Source organism: Gallus gallus, chromosome 2, assembly GCF_016699485.2.
Source record: "Gallus gallus isolate bGalGal1 chromosome 2, bGalGal1.mat.broiler.GRCg7b, whole genome shotgun sequence".
NCBI classification, from domain to species: domain Eukaryota; kingdom Metazoa; phylum Chordata; class Aves; order Galliformes; family Phasianidae; genus Gallus; species Gallus gallus.
Window position 1 is genome coordinate 143473669 of NC_052533.1, and position 18004 is coordinate 143491672.

An 18004-nucleotide genomic window follows, 5' to 3' on the forward strand; every position below is an offset into this window, starting at 1 on the left:
TTAAAAATTTTAAATTATTTATTTGACAGGCAAAATATATAATGGAATAATAGTTTGTTTGCTATAACCGTAATAATTTACACAATTGATTAAAAAAGAACACTACAGCAATATCATAAAATGTGTGTATCATTAGCACCTTGGTAATATGTAGACAATACATTCTCTGGCTCTCTAATGCCATCTTATCAGTAAGTTCCCTGTTATCACATGGCTGGCCAAAAAAATTCATAGAAAAATAACAGTGGATTCCTGGGATTAAGTCTCCGACACTGAATAAACTTCACTGTGATGTACCAAATGCTTTGTTTCTGAGCCAGGAACATTCAGATGCAAAAGCCACATCCTCATCTTGTTCAAGAGTGGTTAGTAGAGCAGCCACACTCATTACCTCTGCCCTATCTTTCACCTCCTGCATCCATTGCTGCCTTGCAAGCTGTTTGGCAGACAGCACTGGCTGGCTATAAGCACCAGTCTTGATCTGGGTCTGCAGCATACTCCTCACTACTGACAGACTGTGCTTGGTAAAGTCGTGTAACTGACTGTAGAGGAAACAAGGTTTAAGAAAAAGCAGGGAAATGGCATCCACTGAACTCAGAACGCAAAGGCAGGAATGGACTGAACAGGTAACAATAAAATAGAGAATATGCTAGAGTAAAGGGAATTAGGCTGTCTCTCCTTTTTTGGGGACAGCTGCCCACTGCAGATCTTTTAATTTCTATTGAAGATGTTGATGTGTTTCATTTTTCTAACACAGACTGCTCCTAGCAATGGCTTTAAGAGACTTGCAGATGAAATGAAAATAAAAAAATACAAAACAACAAAACTCCAGAATCTCCTATCTCCTTTATCTAGATTCCAATGCACCATTTCAGAGAGATGAAAGACCCTGGAATTTGTTCAATAGAGCATCATTATATATTTACCCATCACATGGTATACTTGAACGTATTAAAGTCTGTGCCATGCATAGTGCATGCATGCACGATGCAGAGTTTGGGTACTTTCACATCATGGAATCATATAATCACAGAATCATTAAGGTTGAGAAAGACCACTAAGATCTAGTCCCACTGTCAGCTTATCACTCATCATGCCATGTCACATTAACATGGGACAATTAACATGCCTGACCTCCATAAAACCTGCTCATTCCCATGACATTTACTCAAAATGATGGCTCATGCTATGTTGAGAGGTCTCTCTTGAGTAAGCAGCTCATTCTACATCACCAATAGAGGAATAAAATCTCATTCATCCTGGACTAGAAAAAATGATGATGTTAAATACTATGTGATCAACATACTTGCCTAAAACTGAATTGTAGAAAGTTGGTATAAGATGCTCTACAATAACATTATACTACTGAGAGTTACTAAAAAGCACTATGCTCTTCATGATATTTTCACTATGCTTGATCTTTCCACAGACAGAAACACAGTAAAATCCAATAAAAGAATTTACTTGCATAGGAAATAGCAAAAAGATCACCACTGAGATCTACATAGAAAAGACTCTGTTTAATCTTCTGGGTAAGAAAAAAACTCCAAGTCTTGCAAATAGTTAGCTCTGGGCTTATAGCTACAGTGTCTGATTTTGGGATGGTTATAGACAGTTGTGCCTTCCGCTTGGCTTAACCAGTTTGGAAGCACCATGCCACATGGTGAACGTGCCAGCAGGGCAGGGGGCCACATTTATCTCTCCAAAAGACCAGATGAGATTTCGAAACAGATTCAGCACTTAGTGTCTGTATCCTGTTCATTACTCTGATCCCTCAATACAAACTGCTTATACAGAAGAGTTCTGGAAATCTGGCTCCTTTGCTGACACACTTTCACGTGTCTCTGTCAGGAAGTTAGACTGAAAAGTGACCAGTTGTGAATGTCTTCTCAGACACTGTCCCCTATTTATTTTCCCAGTGAATTCCCAGCTTGATTTTGGCAATTAGCTGATATGTAAAATGGTCTATGTCTGAGTTTTGGCTTTCACTCTCAAGCATAATTTCCTCAGAGTTTGTGAACACCTCTTTGTTCTGACCTTTTCATGAGAGATGAAAACCAGCCTCTAATCTCTCACCTCCCTCTAAAACACAACTTTTCCAAGTTATTGTCCTGGTGTATCATTCAAAACAGTGAAGTCGGGTGACACTTTGCTACCTGAGATTTTTAACAGTGGAAGACATTCTGTGCTGTGCTGGCAGATTTCTTGGGTGAAGCAGTGATAGAGGGCTGTGTGTGCATTGACAGTGAAAAGTGGAATTGGCAGCCCTGAGCTGATGGAGGATAGTATTGTGGCTTTTTCAGAGTCATCTCCCTGACAGAAGGAAGATAAGCTCCATCTGATATGAACATACCCTTCATCTACTGAAGTTATTGCACAAGGAACAGTGATCCAGGCCTCACTGTGAGATTTCACATGGTCCCAAAAAATTGGCTTCTATAGAATTCTGATTCTTTTGTGGACAGAATAATAAATGTAAAAGAGATCTTCCAGAGAACACCTTGCCTGTCTATAGCTGTCTGTCCATTGTGAGCTGAGTGTATTGGAGATCTCTTCCCCAGCTTTGGCATGACCTTATCTTCCTGTCCTCTGTGTGGATGGCAGCTAGCACCAATATTGTGATTACACAGTTAATGCCCCATGCTGCACAGTGCAGGATTTAATTTCAGTTTCAAGGCTAAAGCTTTGGAAAGAATTAACCACAAAAAGGAAAAAAAAAGTGGTATCAGAATGGTTTTGCATAAACTGCTACACAATGCATCAATGTTGTATGCTCTTCAAAAGAAAAAAAAAACCACATTTTTAATGTTTTAATATGCCCTGGTGTTAGAGAAACAAGAACAAATTCACATATCACATCAAAGATAATAATAATAATTATTATAATTCATAAAAATAATCTGACCGACCGGCAGCATTTGTTGGCTTTAGAAGGCCTCCCATGAAAGAAACAAAGTTGAAGACATCTGAGAGCTCTTGGTAGGCTGGATGAATTCAAGTTTTAAAAACAAGTCTGGGGATACTCCCTTTATCCTAGGGCCCTTTGACATTGGCGGGCCTGGCAGCCAGGCTTGCATAGTAAGCGCACTGAGCGAGGTCACACTGTCCATTGGCTCCCGGAGGTCCCTGTGGGCCCATGAGACCAGGTACCCCAGCTTCACCTTGAGGGCCAGGTGGTCCTGGTATCCCATCTTTGGCATAGCCAGGCTCCCCTGGGAGGCCTAAAATAAAAACATAATGCCCTTGGTGAGTGGCACCTTCAGAGTGCAGTACTTAGTAGTACAGCATCACAGGAGATGGCTTTATTGCCTATACTGGGAGGTAGGCATCACCTTCCACAGATTTGGGTCTGGCTGACATTTTTCTATGAGAATATGGCAAACATGGCTCCTCTGAATGCGAGATTTCCACCCTGTATGCATAATTGGATTACACAACTGTACTATACTCTCACCATATAGTTGAAGTTGTGCAGCTGCACAAGCCAATTAATGACAAATAGTTCTCATAGGGAGGTGGTGAGAATGGGAAAACTTGAGGAAAGAGCCACCTCTGGGAGATAACTCATTGTATGAAGTATAGTGGATTCATTGTCATTTTAAGGCAATGCAGGACAGGCATGCCTGATGCAGCCTATAGAGCAATGAATTTTTTCCATAATTTCCTCTCCCACCAAAGCAGGGCGAATGTAAAGCTGATCGATGGCTCCTAATTACAAATTAGAAACAAAATTTATTTGCTTCTTGTTTATCAGCAAAGATAAGGCTTGAGCTGTGTGCCTGAGACAGAGGTGTTAGATAGAATCTTTTAACAGGCTGAAGCTGCCTGGATCTCTGCATTCAGCTTGGTCACAAAAAGATTCTGGCAAGTGCAGATAAGGCACCGCACTGTGTACCTAGTAAATAAAGCCTCACTTTGGACTTGTCCGAAAGGTCAGTTAACCTAACTGTTACTGACATGGTTCATTGTGTTTGCCAATCGGGCTGAAGAAACAAAGGTGGCTAGATATGATACTAGTGTTTTATTTCTTCCCTTTGGGCCACCAGCTATGGAAATAGCATAATGCCATTATTTATGTCAACTTGATTATTTATCTAATGTAGAAGATACCTTTGTCTTTGTGAATGTTCTGAGTTATATATATACTTTGTGTGTGTGTGTGTGTGTGTGTGTGTGTAACTTTCTGAAAAAACATACCTGGAATTCCTGGAGGACCTATTTCACCTCGCTGGCCAATGCCAGCATCTCCTTTCTCACCCTTCGCTCCTCTTTCTCCTGTAGAGAGAGGAAAAAGACAATAATTAATTGAAAAGCATTATCTATAGAACAAACTACCACAGGTCTTTTAACCACACTTAAGCCAACATATTTGCTAAAAAAAATAGTTCCTAATTGTCACTCCTCTGAGAAAGGGAATAAGTGGGAATGAAGACCTAACCCATTTCAATTCTGGATGAATGTAAAACACACACTCTGCAGTTGTTGGTCACATTCACAAAATCTGCTTTAAAAGACTGAGGCTGCTTCTATCAAGAGTTTTGAGTACTACTTTGATGCTATTAAGGGAAGAGGTGAATACCAAGATCGTTAAGCAATTTCAGCTTATTGCTTATGTCACTGCAACATCTCAATAAGATCTGCCCAAGGCAAGTAAGACTATGATGCAAACTCAGGTCCTAGGTATATATGGGATGGTTGTGTTGAAATAATAAAAGCTTTCAGGAATTACAATTCTTAGGGAGAAAAAAAAAACATAAAAAGTTTAACCAATTTGAAGCATTAATTTTTCCTTTAATAGAACAAAATCCTTTTCAGTTTGCTTCATTTCCTAGCGTTTCACCAGAATTGCTTCTCATACCACTCCTCAGGATACTCTTTCTAGTACTCAGTGCTTGCACTGAAGAACATGTGATGGACATACTCCGTTATTGGATTTCCCAAACACACCAAGGTTTGCTCACCCTTGGGACCAATGGGTCCGGGTGGTCCTTCAGATCCAGTCTGTCCAGGGCGGCCAGGCTCTCCTGGAGGGCCAGTTCTTCCTGGTAGTCCTTCTTTCCCAGGGGGACCAGGAGGTCCTGGTCTGCCATGGGATGCTTTCACATGTGCAGGCGGTATCTGAGCCAAGAGATAGGCTAACTTTGCTGTGAAGAGAGGGGAATGGGGTTTGTTAGACAAGAAGATCAGTGCTCCAACTGATGGAGAGCTGGAAACATTGGTCCAGTAAAGTCCAAATAAGGAACTGATGAAATTTTCAGGACCATTCACTTGTTGTTGCCACATAACCCTTTCTCAAATGCCATGATAGTACCTTACCCTTTGTAAATGATTTTAGCCTTATTTCTCCATAGTTTCATACTTCTCTTGAATATCATGCATAATCCTAAACACTTATCTCTGTTCCTTGTTCAAGGAAGATCTGAATGTCCTTCTCTTTAACAGTACAGCTGGTGGATTTCTGTAGAACTCAGATCATAGCTGATCTGAAAAGAAGAATGTTTCCATTGCTTCTGCTATACAGTGGGATGCTATGTGGCTGCTCTTTAGGGAGAAAGCTTTCTTTTCTTGTTCTGGACTGTTACATAAATGGACTGAAAGCCAAAGTACCTATCAGCCAATGTACCCATCTCTGCCTGGGAAATCAGAAATTGCAACTAAGGCAGCTCCCTGTGTCAACATATCATCTGAATTCCATGCAGCCACATTGCTCATAACTCTCAGATTCAAACTCTGAGCAGCCTTGAGGGCTCTTTAGATACACTTAACATCACAAAAACATCCTACAGAATGAAGGGAAAAGGGTTTTCTATGTTCTCTTCAGTGATGCAAACTCTTGACTGCTATTAGATTGGGGTGGAAATGAAATTCTGAGAACATGTAAATAAACTCCTTCAAACAAATCACCTAATTTCACCACGATCTCTAGAATGGAGGAAAATGTGCATGGATATGTTTCAGCTGCTCCAAGAGCTGTGCGTAGAGAAGCACTACAGCTCTGCAGATCACTGTAGATGTAAGTCAATACTGGCCTGCAATTCAAATACTTTGAGAAAAACAGCAACCTACATCCACTCTCCACCCTCTCCTTATACTGGTGGGCATTAAATGTCATTTTACACAAATGTGTCTTCCAGGTAGACTTGTTGCAACAATGCCTTCCACAAGCAGGAGAGTTTCAGATGTCAGCTACAACACCACAACTATGGAAAGTTATCTTTCATGCTCTCAGATCTATCTGCTGGCTACTCAGAGCTGATTACTTACCATCTAGCTGCTTAGCTAACTCCTCTTGGATGAGTCTTCTCAGAGTCTCTAGAGACGGAGGTTCCCCCTAGGGAGTAATAATTATAGTAGTAGCACAATATAATAATCACAGCCTGGGGATGTGAAAATGAAACTTTAGATGAAGGGATTGCATTTCTTCACCTAGTGCACACACACAAGGCTGCAGAGACTGCTTGGAAGAAGAAGAACATAGAGGGATTCTAATCATCCACAATTCCCATGCTGTTGGCAAGCCACGGACTCAATAGCATAAGGAGGAAGCCTGGTCAGAGGCTAAATCATAAAGTCACAGAATCATAGAATGGCTTAGATTTGAAGGGAACTTAAACAACATCGAGCTCCCCTTGCTATGGGCAGCGTTGCCACAGGCTGCCCAGGACCCCCACCCAATTTGGCCTTGATAAAATCTCTATAAAAACTAACAGGATGAGTAATAGAAATTCAGTCAGGAGACTTCTGCTCCACATGACCACTGTGGAAAGCCTGCCTCTTTCTTCATCACTGCAAGTTTCCTCCAGAGTAGTTAAGGTGAGTACCCAGAGTAGGTATAGGCATTGATACTGTATGTATTGCCTGCTGACAGGCCTTATCTCAGCAGAACAACAGCCAATCTACACATTTATCCATTCTTCCAAGCACACAAGGTTCTGAGTGGTTGCAAGCTGTTGAAAGGAGGCAGGGAGACAGGGCTGCCTGGTCCTGCTCCATCCTCCAAGGATTAGTGCCCTTTGTCACCTCTCTCAACTCCTTTGTGTGACAGTGCAACATATGTAACACTGTGTGTCCACCTGAAAAACTGATGAAAGGATTTTTGGTGGACTAGAAGGAGAATATTTTTGGCTGAGACCTTCCAAGAACATAAAAAATGGTTTTAGGGTAATTAGACACGACTTTGCATATTTCACAAACTCAAAAGAATTATTTTAGCTCTGTATCAAAAATAATTTTGAACCAACAAGATCAAGTATTTTCTTTTGTACAGTGATATGTTTCACTTGAAAAATATTTTCCTTTTTTTTTTTTAATTAAAATTGTTCTTTCCATCTGTTTGAAAATATTTATCAGCTTGCATTCTTCTGTGAATTTACATGAAAGTGTTTTTTTTTCCCTCAGACTTAATACTTCTAACATATAATCATGCATACTGTCTCCTCTGTTTACAAAACCTTAATGAAGTCTTCTGAATCAGAAGTTATTCTCCAGTAACAAATTTAGATTTTATTAAATAACCAAGAGACATTTCAATTTTAACCAGTAAAATTGCTAATAAGGATGGAGTTGGTCCATTTGCTGCCTTCTTCCCAAAGCAAATTTTGTGTGAGGAAAATATGTGTTTGATGGTGACAAAAGAAGCAATTTTTTCATTACTACTAACCACTTGTGATGGCTCTTAGTGAATATCCCAATGAGCAAACATCATTGTGGAACATAATTTGAAGGCTTACATATTATCTTTTGACATTTTAACTCTATTAGTTGCATTAAGTCTCCATAATCATCACTGGATAGCATCAAATCTCTGTTCTGTTGAGACACACACAAAAAAAGATGTTTTGTCTAAAGTTTACCCAGCATTTACATTACTGGAGATTACTTTACTATTTATTACCCCCCTGAGGTAATCTCAAATTCATTCTCAGGATGGACATATCAGCTTCACTAATGTCAGGTCAGTTGTTCTCATTCTTCTACGTACATTACCCTCAGGCGCTTTCAGTAGCTAGATTGTTTCCCATTAGAAAAAAAAAAAAAAAGAATATTAAACGAAAATAGGATTTCATGAATTCTGATGAGCTGACTCCAGAATTTCCAGGAATAGAGCAGTGACCTTTCCATGGCTCAGCACTTTGTCTCTCATAGCAACCGGCAGCAGAGGAAGACATAAGACCTCCGTATGAAACACTACGCATTAACACCCATACAGCAAGAAGCTTTTTTGGACTCTGGGTATCCACGGTCATAGTTGCATGACCTGATTTAGGCTGCTATAGGTATAAGGAGTCAGAGACCGGCCTCCTTGGCTGTCAGTCTGAATTGTTCAGTTCTTGAAGTTTAATCCGATTCCCCCAGAAAACATAGCTCTGCTTTTTATGTATCAAGAGATGGGAGACAAAAATGCTGTCTCCCCATTGTAGCACATACTTGCTCTGGTTTCCCCCAGCCCCACCGCAACCTTAGAAGCTTTTCTGATCTCCCACTATGGCAGTAAAATTGCTGTACAAAGCCCTTATCTGGCAGCCTTACCCGTGGTCCTGGAAATCCTGGCTGTCCTGGGGGACCAGGAGGCCCAACTTGCCCAGTGTCTCCTGGTGGTCCATGGGGTCCCATCAATCCTGGATGGCCTTTATGACCAGGTATCCCAGGCTCACCTGGAGGGCCCTTTTGTCCTTGAGGGCCTTTTTCGCCTTTGATGCCAGGTTCTCCCTAAGCAAAAAAAACCTGACCTTACCACCACAAAATCAAAGGAAAACTTCTGAATTCCATGTACTGTGAAACACAAACAGCTGAGCTGAGCTCGCAGTTACTGAATACGACATCTGGTGAATTATAAATGATCCACAAATTATTACTGACACTGAATGATTAAAGAGGGGGCTGAGAGAAAAGGGGGAGAGTATAAGATCTCTACAGGCCACACCTCACTCTTAAATGATCCCTTCTCCAGCCCCTACCTCAAAACAGCTCTCTATTTCATTGTAATGAGCCATAGAATCATAGAATGGCTTGGGTTGGAGGGGACTTCAAAGATCTAGTTCCAATCCCCCTACCACAGTCAGGGCTGCCAACCACTAAATCATATGCTAGACCAGGTTGCCCAGGGCCCCATCCAACCTGGCCTTGAACACATGCAAGGATGTGTCATCCATAAAGAAACAACTGATACTCTCCAGCCTACCCTCTCTCCTTTGGATCCAGTTTCACCTGGTTTCCCTGGTGCACCCTGCAACAAAATAAGGGTTAGCATGAAAGAGTCATAATAAGTAATAAAGTGCAGGTATTCACAATGAAAATATATTTCCTTGTTGGTCCCATGGATCTCTGAGATTTCTTTTTCAGTTATCAAGAAATCAAGCAAAAAGAAACCCAAACATTTTGATGCAACCCAGGTAGCATCCCTGTTTGTTTTCTTTTCCTGAGACATCAGCACTGTTTTGAAACAACTGGGAATCCAACTTACCTCCTTTCCTGGAGGGCCTTTTTCTCCTGGATCACCCTGAGAGGTACAGAAAGTGAATTTAGCACCATATTGCAGACTTGGAAGACAGAGCCTACCTTTTAACCATGAGTTTCACTCTGTGTCTAGAGCACAAGTTTACTGCCACACAGAAGTGAGTTTGGAATATTTAACATTAGCCTACTGCTATAGGTCATTCCTGGAAAGGCACATCTTCTGATCAGTAATTTTTTAGAAGTCTGTATACAGTGCAAATATTTATAAATAGAAGGGAAACCTATCTAAAGAACCAGCTGAGATTAGGACAGATGTTTTATTGAAAGTGTGTTCCTGCTTTCAAAAATTGTATTCCTTTGTCTTACAGATATTTCACAAAGCTTCGTTAGCTTTACTTCGACTGGTTTAATCGTGGAGTCACAGAATTACAGAATCATTACAGTTGGAAAAAAATACAAAGATCATCTTTTCCAGCCCATTTAGCTTAGGAAGTGCCAATGTTATAGCCATAATAGTCTGAAGATGTAAAAGAAGTATATTTGTTAAGGAGAGGCATTATCCTGTATGACAGTAGCTGGATACGGGATATTGAACCATGGATAAAGAAACTCTGAGCCTGAAAACTTGACCATATTTTAGAGCTACATAAAATGACCACAACTTAAATAAGCACTCCATCGGGATTTTTTTTTTTTTACACTCTACATTTATAATGTGCCAATAAGGCAGAACAATCTTTGCATTTTAGCTTTTCAGCCAAAAAAAAAAAAAAAAGAAAAGAAAGAAGGCACTGCAGTCCTGAAGCACACTGCTAAAATTGTACCCACTTTCCTATACTATGAGTGGAAGGATGCATTTACAATTCACAGATGTGATCAAACCTCTAATGTGTGTACGCATACGGTGTTTTTTCCATAACCTGAAAATACACAGAATAGCTTCCACTGCGCCAGAACACATCTGTGTATGCATGAGCAGTGTATCTAATCACAGATGTGTGATCACATCAGCTCCAATTAGGCAGCATCAGACCCACTTGAATGTTCCTTAGGGCCACTTCAGCTTTAAATGGCCACTGCATTTTGCTGCCTTAAATTAATTTTCCAGAGAAATATGTCTTTCTCCTCATCACAAGACTCCCTTTTCAGTCCTTAAATTAAAAAAAGAAAAAAGGAAGAAAAAAAATGATTCATCCTGTGGAAGACTCATTTCTGCTAGGTTGACATGAAAACAATTACAATCTCATTTTGTCGCACCAGAGTTAGAAATGAAAATGAAAACATTTACCTAACATTCAATCTTTTCCATCCTTCAAGAGGAACGTAACATATTTTTCCTGCCTTGGTAGGGCTAAAGATATCGAATTTCAAAGCTGTGATATTTTCATGTGAATTGGTATTATTTTAGGTCACTTTGGGAGCTATCTGAATATTTTAATTGTGGTGTACCTCTGCTGCAGGTAATGAAAGAATTTTCCTGGGAACAGCAAATATCAAGAATAACTTTATTACTATCAGCACTTAAAAATTTCACTATTTAGCCATTCTAGGATTCATGCAGAGACAAAGTATGAGTAACCCCATGCCCATGTAAAGAGCACTGATGAACCAGCTCAATTAATGCACATAATACCAGGACTGACTGACAAGAACCAGTTCCTCAAATGGGGTCACAGGTGTTTTCCCATAAGAGTAATGTTGGTCTCTGCAGTCCAGTTTTCTTCTGAACTGAGGCATATGGCTTCTGGATTTGTGAGATCTCCTGCCTATGTTTTCTACCTAATTGAAGATAGCTGTCCTATCCTCATTGTTCAGCACATAAAAGCAGGCAATTAGCAGCTCTAATCCATCCCCATCCATACTTACAGGTGGTCCTCGGGGTCCTATGAAGCCAGGGAGTCCTGGGCTGCCATTTTCTCCTTTATTTCCTTTAGGACCCTTTGGACAGAAAGGAGGGAGACACTAGCATTCCTTTCTCCAACATCTCTTTTCCAAAGCATGCATTTACAGATACAATGGAACAGGGAAATCTCACTGTAGTAGCAGGACTCCCAAAACCAACAAGGAAAGGAAGAACGAAGAAAAGCAGATTGCAGATACCAGGTCTGCATTATTAACAAGCTGTGTGGGGTCCCTGTGAAAGGTTGATAAGGAAGTGACAGTTATGGAAGTGACAGGAGGTGTGTTCAGCAGCTACTTCTGGTGCAGTATGGCTTATAACGTGTTGGTGCGGCTGTGGAAATGCTGTGATGCACAACAGCAGGAAAGCAGTGCAGATGGTCATATAGTTCAAATCCGAGAATACATTTAACAGACAACAGTCACTGAGCTGCTCCTTTGCTCTTCTTTTCAGCTTCAATTTAAGAAACGTCTGCCTTTTACTTATCTCTTGTGATATTCTGCCAAACTGTCCCTTCTTCTTACAGTTCAGGGCAGCTTAAATGTCAATTCAGGAAACAGATCCATTTCACATATACTTCTGATTTTTTTAAGGGTTTTTTTTTTTTTTACTTTTAACCTTTTCTTTCACAACTTTGTTTGACACCTTCTAATTCAGAATGCATCTTTTCTTCTTAGAATAAAACTTGCCTTTGTTTTGAACTTGTCTTGTGCCAACAAGGAACCAAGCATGTGGCTTTCGAGTATGCAGTGGCTCAAAGTATATGATGCAATGATGAGAAAAATCTGGAGATTTCAGGGGTTTTGTTGTATTGCTGTACATAGGCTTAAGCGTGAGCACTGTTGAGTAGTATGGGCGCTGCCAAATAAAAGGAGCAGGTTCCTGGCAAGTGTTGTGACTACAAGTCAGCAGTGGTAAAGCAACTCGAGGTGGAAAAGAAACCCTCATTGTCACAATCATCTTTCTCACTTCTCTTTTTCTTCAAACAGAAATATAATATGTTGGCTTGTCACACTGCATTGCAAAGGAAATCACTGCATTTCCAGACAAGGCTGGAAATAAATGGACTAGTGTACAATACACGGAAGCACTTCTCATAATAACCTTTATGAAGGAGAGAGGATTCATTTTAATGACAGAGAAGGATACTGATGAGAAGACTGTCTGTTCTGCTGACCAATCCTGTCATTGTTTCCCCTTTCTCATCCATCTGACTTTATCATTTTTCAATCTCTTATGTTATTTTTGGAGTGTAAAACCTCTGAAGCAGAGAGTGCTTTAGTTCTGTGTTTATACAGGAAGCTGCCTGACAAAACTGTGGGTCACTACCTGACTATCTAGGTAGGTAATGGAATAATATGATGATGACCAACAACTAGCCCCTGTTTGGCACTCACAGAGCATTCCAGAACCCCAGCAACCTTGGAAAAAAACATGAGTAGTAACCCATACAGCCAAAAAGCAGTAAAAGGCAAAAGGCATAGGGAGAGGAGGTGGGCGTGATGAGAAGAAATGAAGACTGAATGGGCAACAGACACTATCCATGTGGTAAGAGGCAATGGCAGTGGTCTAGGCAAGTCAATGATTTGCAGCAAGAACAAAAAAAAAAAGCAGTAGCAATGATTTTTGGCTACAAAAAGGCTGGTAGACTGCATCACTTCTACCTCATCAGTAATCTGCATGCTATCACCAACCCATGCATAAAAGGTGTTGTTTACTTCTCTGTGAAATTTTAGCAGACATCCTGGCAGCAAAGAATCATAGGATCATAGAATGGTTTGGGTTAGAATGGACCTTTAAGATCATCTAGTTCCAACTTCCCTGCTATAGGCAGGGACACCTCCCACCAGGTTGCTCAAAACCTCATCCTGCCTGGCCTTCAATGCTTCCAGAGAGGGGGCATTCACAGTCTCTCCGGGGAACCTGTTCCAATGTCTCACCACCCTCACAGTAAATGCGTGCCTTCCTAATATCTAATCTAAGTCTAACTTCTTTCAGTTTAAAACCATTTCCCCTCATCCTATCACTACCTGCCCTGATAAAAAGTCCCTCCCCAGCTTTCCTGTAGGCCCCCTGCAGGTACTGGAAAGCCACTACAAGGTCTCCTCAGAGCCTTCTCTTCTCCAGGCTAAAGAGCCCCAAATCTCTCAGCCTGTCCCCATAGGGGAGGTGCTCCAGTCCTCTGATCATCTTCACAGAAACGTCCTCAGGGCAACTGTCAGCAACAGTGCTGAGGTTGCTTTCTGGTACTGCAAAGGCAGAATACCACAAAGATGAGTGAAGTCCCACTGCAATGTTTTTCAGATTCCTTTTGCTATGTTTTTGTTTATTTTAGAATTTACCAGACCAACAAGATGTAATGTCTAGGTGGGCGAAGGGAAAGAAAAGCCCTGCACTGCAAAAGGTGCTGCTGGACAGAAAGGTTCATTTGCATGGATGTGCTGAATCCTGAACAATTTTCAGCAGTAGAACAGAATAAAAAACTCTTCTTTCTGTGCTCCTTACAGCACTTCATTACCATTCTATTCTTCCACACAGGATGGCCCCGGGGGATTCATTCTGCGCCATGATCTTGGTTTACTGCCCACTACCTGCTCTTCCCCCGTGTGCCTGGGGAGAATTTCTCTACTGCTGCTATTCCTCCATGGCAGCCTGCCAACTCCCTGAAGCCCTCTCCTTTCTTGTGACAGCTCTCCACTGTCTGCAAAGTCTCTGCTTGGCAAAATTAAATCAACTGGTAAAGAATCAACTGGTAAAGATGAGGCATGCCAATCTTTTTTTGCCAATCTTTCCTTTTTTTTCTTTTTCTTTTTCTGTTTTTTTTTTTTTTTTTTTTTTTTTTTTTTTTTTTTTTTAAGTGACCCAGCTAGCAGCTCAATTCCAGGAATGTAGCCAAAACCTCTCCAATATTATGGCCAGTCAATGATTTTCAGGTCACTGACCTCTACCTTCAGACATTGCAACTTGACGGACTGTAAGCAGCTACACATAAACCACCCCATCCATACTTCATCAGTCACCTCTCCCTGGCGTAACTGCTAGCTGGATAAATTTCCCTCTGTGGTACTTACAGGGTTACCTGCTGGGCCAGGTTCTCCTGCAGATCCAGGCAATCCATTCTTGCCCTAGGTGAAAAGGAAAAAGGCTAGTGAAATAAAAGATACTATGATCAATAGAAGTATCCACCTGCTGCTATACCAGCAGGGACTTCATTAACATTTTCCAACCTCCCCTCTTGGCAGATTACAGAGTAAGGATCTCTTGTTTTTTATTAACTCCACAACTTCTGCATCTATGACTGCATGGCTGACTCCATCTCTGGAAGAGAGATGAGGACCCAGACCCCCTAATGTGAACAGGGGCAAACTAGCACTCCTTCTCTGTCTCTTCACCCTTATTCCTTTCACATGCATACTGTACAGATGGAGCTACCTACTATGGCATCGCCATTAGTCAGTGTTTGACTAACTCTTGGCAACTCCATGATCAGTGTAAAAACAATCTGGATTGGCCAACAGATACCTCCAGATCACCCCAAACCTTCTTATGTTCAAAAAATTCCTGTTTCCAATGACTAAAATAGGTTCTGCAAACCACTTTTCAGATGTGTTCACCATCATCTGATTGCACTAGATTGACGGTATAGACCAGCCTTTTTTACTGTCAGTATTCAAAATCATACCTCATGCTCTTTAATAAGGAAGAAACAAAGCAGATGAACAACAAAAGAAACTGATACTTTGCCCTTGGCCATACAAAAATCCATGTAGTTCTCTTCTAAAGAAGAATATGCTTTGGAATGGTGATAACTTCCATTTTCTCAAACATTTTTATGCATTTCTGGTGTTGTGCAGGGACATGACACATTACTGAATGATGCTAGCAGTGCAGAAATAATGAGATAAATTATAAGGTAGACAAAGGAGCTTTCCATATGTTCCAACAGTGTAAACTAACTCCCTACCCTCCCAGTTCCAAGAGACCTGCCATTCCAGCTCCTGGAATTGCTGGCTGAATCAGCACTTTGCCCTGATTATGGAACATGTTGTAGAATTTGTTTCACTAGCAGATCTTCCCAGAAGGAAAAGAAATCACTCTTATTGTAACACATTAAAGATGTGCTCAATGTTCAGCAACTGAGATATGCATTCAAATTTGGAAACGATTGAATTTTAAGAGAATTGAAAAGCCTATTAAATTAATACAAGTAATTTCTCAGCCATTCCAGATGATGCTTTCAGAAATGTTAACTGAATTGCCATTTCTCCACTGAAGATGTAATCAAACTCTACAAGTGTTCAATTAAACAAATGTTTTTTTCTCAAAACTATGCTTTTTTTTTTTTTTTTTTTTTTAATCAGGATAAATTATAGAAAGTATGACAAAAATGAATAGTATCACAACAGGATCCCAGATATCCCAATATGGGTATCTGCAACTATTGCCTGCCTTTGAAAACCACATACAGAGGCCATATGATAAGGAGTGATATTCCAGTGGCAAGTCTGGAACACAAGCACTTCTGACACTGCAATCTTGGTAGAAACCATTAAACTATCTTTCCCACACAAGTCAGAAACTAACATTACTTTGTGCTCCATATTAGTCCTCATCAGTTTCCATCAATCTAGTTCTAATTTGTTTTTCCCTAATTAGGTAGTATTTCATCAAACATCACCTGGATCTTGCATAGCATTCTTCTTCCAAACCAGAAGTCTGCACTGCAGAACATCCCCACTAAATACAGCGTACCCCCAGAAACTGCTTATCAGGATAAAAACTCACCGGCTGCCCTCTTAGTCCTCGAGGTCCCTGTGGTCCTATGGGGCCAGTGTCACCCTAAAGTGAAGAAAAGTATTTTGGTGAGTAGGAAAGATCCGATAGGGAGGCAAACAAGTCATCATTTTAAACTGCTTCTATTAAATTAAACTGTTCATGTATTAAGGAAAAACAAGAAAAGCTTCACTGCCCCCTTCCAGTTATGTATGACTAGCCTCTTGAATTTTCAACATTTATCACCCAGTGCAGTCTGATCACAAGCAGAACCCATTAGCATCATCTGATGTTAAAGCTGGATTCCTCAGGGACTAGAAGTCCTTCGTTCTCCCTTAAACAAGCCTTAGGCTGTTACTACCTTCCCTGAGGGGTTCCCCTAGGCCAATCTTCCATTTTACTTTGTAGGGTACTATTAACAGCACAACAGCTTTTCAGTGATATTAGGGGGTGCAAGGGAGAAATCACTTCCCCAGATCCCATGACAATGGCATATCAGCCACTCGGTACATTGCTGAGCAGCTGCTGCAGAATGCTGCTTTAGTTGGACTCTCCAGAGACTTTGCTATGTGGCTGCATTTGACGCTATTAATGCCAAAGGATCTGTCTGTACCATCTCTCTTCTCTGTGAGCAGTAGCATCTTATTCCACAAGTATGTCATAGATTGTGCTTCAGCTACGCATGCAATAAGGTACAGCTTTTGCAGAGCAAGTGGAACGGACCCTGGCCCACTGAGATCTTCAGAATGAAACACAGTTTGGAGAGGAGTGGCAGAAAGCAGGTCCATGGCTACACAGCACAGCCTGCGATTCAGACAGTACAGCTCTCCCTCCTTTTCCAAAGATATCCCTGATATTTACGTGTCAGCAGCTGAGTGGTGAGAAAAGCCCTCAAATTTATCAGTACTCTAATGAGCTTCATACAAATCATTCCCAATGCACTGCTGCAGTAATTTACCCTTTATTTCAGTTTCTGCAGCTGTTTTTAGGGAGGGGTCACCATGAATGATTTTTTTTCATTTGTCAGGGAGAAGATGAATGTCTGCTCAAAATAGTACACTTACATCCTTCCCTGGTGGCCCCTCACGCCCAGCAGGACCTGTCGCACCTGGTTCCCCCTGAAATTCAGCAAAAAAGAAAGAGAGATCAGCTCAAGGTCAATGGCAGACCAGTAACACCACTGCAAGTGGTGTGGGGTTTCAACTGAGCTCAGTGAGGAATTTCTGAAGACAATAAAAGCCTTGTACATCATACGTGACACACAGCTTTTAAAAATAACTCAGAAGCATCTTCTGATAGTGATGCGCAGGGCAGTACACTGTTTTCCAGCAGAATATTTATTGCTGCTAATATAGTATCTGAAACCCACCAACATACTCATGGTATAGAAACTATTGTAATGAAGAAAACATGAGGAGCTCCAGCACTGGATTGCTCAGCTAAGTTACTCCAAGCAAAGTATTTTGCTTCCCTATGGAGAGTCAGCATTAATTAGGCAGAGAGAAATTCAGTTTTGTATTCCACTGTCTACATTAAGGAACATTTTGTACTGCATTGCTCAGAAATGAGAACAACTTTACATGCAGGACTTGAGTTTTGAGCTTCATTATGAATAGCCAGCTAAGCCAAATGGCTGAAGTCATTTCTGCACTCATTTCTTTATGTTTTGCTCTGAACATATTCTGCACATCTTAGGCATTAGGACAGCTGATACTCCTTCAATGGCTGCAGTAATGTTCCTCACCTTCTATATCAGTAGTTTTACAAGTAGGATGCTGTGTGGAGGCCTCCTATGAAAATTTCTCACACAGGTCTATCTCAGAGGCAGTTTCAGAGGACTCAGATCTACCAGTTGCCTCACCTTAACTGGGAGCA

The 18004-nt window shown here is 40.9% G+C and overlaps 1 protein-coding gene across 2 annotated transcripts in view; it reads right to left on the bottom strand.

Annotated features, from left to right (window-relative positions):
- Nucleotides 1-18004, bottom strand: part of COL22A1 (collagen type XXII alpha 1 chain) — a 231224-nt gene continuing 213220 nt past the window's right edge. Inside the window, exons 54-64 of one of the 2 annotated variants that reach the window (XM_046920616.1) lie at nt 17194-17247; nt 16142-16195; nt 14428-14481; nt 11323-11394; nt 9464-9499; nt 9182-9226; nt 8530-8709; nt 6265-6331; nt 4962-5144; nt 4198-4275; nt 1-3221 (exon numbers count right to left, since the gene is read on the bottom strand). In XM_046920616.1, the coding sequence (XP_046776572.1) occupies nt 3034-3221; nt 4198-4275; nt 4962-5144; nt 6265-6331; nt 8530-8709; nt 9182-9226; nt 9464-9499; nt 11323-11394; nt 14428-14481; nt 16142-16195; nt 17194-17247 (1011 nt within the window). In that variant the 3' untranslated portion in view covers nt 1-3033. The remainder of the gene's footprint in view (nt 3222-4197; nt 4276-4961; nt 5145-6264; nt 6332-8529; nt 8710-9181; nt 9227-9463; nt 9500-11322; nt 11395-14427; nt 14482-16141; nt 16196-17193; nt 17248-18004) is intronic. The other variant, NM_001139439.2, reaches the window with a different exon arrangement.